The sequence below is a fragment of the Amphimedon queenslandica genome, unplaced genomic scaffold (assembly GCF_000090795.2).
Source record: "Amphimedon queenslandica unplaced genomic scaffold, v1.1 AMPQUscaffold_9363_Cont18634, whole genome shotgun sequence".
Classification (NCBI taxonomy): Eukaryota; Metazoa; Porifera; class Demospongiae; order Haplosclerida; family Niphatidae; genus Amphimedon; species Amphimedon queenslandica.
Window position 1 is genome coordinate 1 of NW_003550365.1, and position 3,587 is coordinate 3,587.

General features: G+C 36.2%; 2 protein-coding genes across 2 annotated transcripts; one reads left to right on the forward strand and one right to left on the reverse strand.

The window, feature by feature from the left end:
- Nucleotides 1-5: 5 nt before the first annotated feature.
- LOC109590861 (meckelin-like) lies at nt 6-1,302 on the reverse strand. Its single transcript, XM_020006721.1, has 4 exons — nt 1,020-1,302; nt 887-972; nt 503-602; nt 6-268 (listed from the first exon to the last, which is right to left on the reverse strand). The coding sequence occupies exons 1-4, from the start codon at nt 1,300-1,302 to the stop codon at nt 6-8; spliced, it is 732 nt and encodes a 243-aa protein (XP_019862280.1).
- Nucleotides 1,303-1,431: 129 nt separating this feature from the next.
- LOC109590862 (uncharacterized) lies at nt 1,432-3,564 on the forward strand. The gene is made up of 8 exons (XM_020006722.1): nt 1,432-1,584; nt 1,636-2,481; nt 2,526-2,608; nt 2,671-2,805; nt 2,899-2,949; nt 2,999-3,092; nt 3,145-3,422; nt 3,479-3,564. Exons 2-8 carry the CDS (start codon nt 1,689-1,691, stop codon nt 3,530-3,532), a joined length of 1,488 nt encoding a protein of 495 aa, XP_019862281.1. The 5' UTR covers nt 1,432-1,584; nt 1,636-1,688; the 3' UTR covers nt 3,533-3,564.
- Nucleotides 3,565-3,587: the final 23 nt, after the last annotated feature.

Here is a 3,587-nt window from a genome sequence, read left to right on the forward strand (position 1 = left end):
ATAAATTAGAATGAAACCAGACACTCAATACGTACGTTACATAGAGCAAGGGAAGAACTGAAATTAGAATAAAATGGAAAGGGAGTAGAAGTAGGAGGAGTGAGTGGTTGAGTGAAGCAGACTCCATTAGTGAATGAGAGGCAGTTGGAGCAATTACTGATACCACAAGGAATACAGAGCTTCTTGCTAGAGTCAGCAATCGTGCTAACTGGACATGTTTGGCACCTTCTGTCTCCAGTTGATGAACGGTTGATGGGAATAGTGTCAACTATAATAGGTAAAGATTTAAAAAATAAACCATCAAAACATTGAATTCAATATGAAATGTTTGTTTTTTTTTTGTAATTGGATGGAGCTCTCCTTAGCAAAATAAAAGGAGCAAACAAAACTGTGAACATAATGTACAGGTACAAAGTACATTATGTACATGTAGGTGTTATCAATGCTTATTTCACAGTAGCAAAACCTCCTTTCACTCTCCCTCTCCCCCTCTTTCACTTACCAAATATAGAAGTCTGATCCTCACAGCCAGTGCAAGTCCCTCCAGTGTATATCAATGGAGACAGACAAGTGAGGCAATACAAACCATCATCAGATCTAACCTAGTTATAGGTACACGTCAATCCTCATTACTGCTACATTTACAATACACGTAACCAAGAGTAGTAACTATTATCTACTCTTGACGTAACTCCACCCATTGCATCAGTTGCAAAACGCAATGTAACATCAACCTGGGGCTGGTCTTAAGAACTGACGTAAATGCTGAAGATACAGATAATTATTGTAAACCTACCTTAACAACCCCAATCTTAACACTACTACTATTTTGGTACAGTATAATTATTATTATAATGTATATATACATACATACAAATTTTCTTACTGAGCTGAGATTAGGGCAGGCCTCACAAGTGACTGGTCCAATGTTAGAGGTTTGTCTGTATCCAGTCACACAGTTACAGGATAATCCTATCATTATTATAAGTATAGGGGACAGTGAAGGAATGAACACTCACCATTGCTTGAAGTGACAGAGTTGGGTGGGCAAGAGATACAGGAGAGGTTTCCAGGGTAGAAGTACTGAGTATCATGGCTACAGGATTGAGGTGTGTTGAAGTCTATTGGAGATACATTAGACTGAGGGCTACCCAATGATACCAGTACTAGAACAACGAGGACTGTATGTATCATCCCTGGACTGTGGTTCGTTTTGGTTATAAATTCACCGCCATGTTTTGATTTTGACCCATCACCCACGTGATTATCCCAAACCCAGATCCTATTCAACTGAGAGCTCATCGGGCTTCCTGTATCCATAAGAGGAGGCAACAAATTAGGATTTTCAGCATACTAGACTCTTCTAACAGTTGTATGTTCTAACAATGATGTCGACTTTGCTCGAGACTCTGCTGCTGTTGCTATTTTCTTGTCTCACTTACCGATCTGATGGAGTTCGCTTTGATCTAACATTTAATTTCACTGTAAGTAGTGAATGTTCTAGTGATGCTGATGTCCTTTCCTTACGTGGAATATACCACAGTGGTGGCTGGTCGTATTTTTCACAATGCTTTACCTTCAATAGTAAGTCAATAATCTGCTCTGAAATATTGAACACTCACTAAAATTACACAGGATCAGAAGTGGGTAAAAATTGTGTTACTTTCGAGACAAATGATTATATCACTATGCTACGATTTCTGTGGAAGGAGTATGACAGTGCATGTCCTGTAACTATAACCCATGGGATGGTTCAGGTTTTGAATTATATTGTACAATTAAATTTTTGTAGTAATCTACAAAGATCAACAAGGATAGTTCTAAATCAGCTGGGTAGGTTTTATTCAACTAGCGGCCATTGCTTAAGCTATGTTGTGAAAACTTGCCGCTTGTCAAGTAATCAAACAATATGTATTATCAGTGAGCCAACTTCATCTTCTCCTACTTCAAATTCTTCAGCAGAACTTACCCCTCTCATTCTTACTTCTTTGCCACTAGCAGCATCATCACAACTGCCTGAACCTAGTGAAATTATTTCCTCATTATCATCATCAAAATCTCTCCCTCTTTCACCATCATTACCTTCCATTGTCAATTCATCAGTATCAATATCTGATTCATCAGATTTCTCTCTTCCTACTTCAATGCTGTCATCTGCTTCTCAACTCAACTCTTTCAGTATACAAGCTACATCATCAAAGTCTACTTCAGTACTGTCATCTGCTTCTCAACTCAACTCTACGTCATCAATGCATATCCTATCATCTAGACCTCACTCCTCAAACAGTGGACTTACTCCTCTATCTAGAACAACAATGCCTGCAGTAACTTCAATTGTTGCAGCAACATCTTTCTCCCATATTAATTCTCCCTCTCCCTCTCTCTCTCTTTCTTTAATGAACTGCCCAGAAACTAATCAATGGGAAAGCACTAAACCAGGACAATGGGCAAATGGTACTTGTTATAAAGGAACATTTAATGGTTAGTGTCACTTGTATTAAATCAACCAATTATTTTCTATTTAGCCACAAGATATTGTGATCTTAATGGAAGTTGGGGTCGAATTAACTGCAGTGTCAGTAAGCAATTCATAGAAATAATGTCAAAAGTAATTTGATATAATTGTTATCAAACACTGCCTTCATTATTGGCATACCTTCATACATGTAGATTAATATATCGCATTATGTTGCTCTTAAATCACTATCACAACAACTCAATGACTTTCCAGCAGCTCAAAGCATTGTATTACTGGACTTCATCATCAAAAACAGCAATATGGAATCAGATAATGAGACAACACAGGTACATGTACGGTGTACCTTGCATATGCATCATTGCCTTTAGCACAAAGTGTACACTTTACAAAATAGTTACTATTAAAATTCCTATTTTTAGATAGTGCTTGATATTGCTAGTGAAATAATACAGATGGCTTCAAATAAGATGGTATAATTAATTATTCAAATAAAATCAATTGTATGAATATCATGCATAGGATGGTATCTCTATTTTTAGCCAGCTATTAATGACATTGGACAATTTTGCACTTAATGTAGGACAGGATTTGTCCCTTTCTACTGACAGTATTTGTAAGAACTATACCTCAATGTTAGTGTATCTAATACTGTTCATTGCTTGTAGTTCTAAACGTTAAACAGATTGAAGATTTCCCTGATGAAGAGGCCACAGCAATTGATTATAATGGCAACACTCTAACACTACCAAATGCAATATTAAATGCTGTTCCAGCTACAGTAGCATCCTTTGTATATGAAGACCTATCAGTCCTTTCTCCTACAAATGATGATGAGCTTATATCACCAGTCATACCTTCAACTGTCAGATGTAATGATACCTGCAATACTAATGATTTTAATGAATCAGTGACAATAACATTCAATCTGTCAGATGTACAACAGGTATATTAGATTAATTCTTTATTATTAGTGTTACTGCTAAATTCTATTTTTTGCAGTCATTAAATGGTAGAAACATTTCTTGTGTATTTTGGAAGTTTAATAATATGTAAGATGGCTTTTATTTAAATGTCATTGACTTTTATTTTTTTACAATAGTTCTAATAA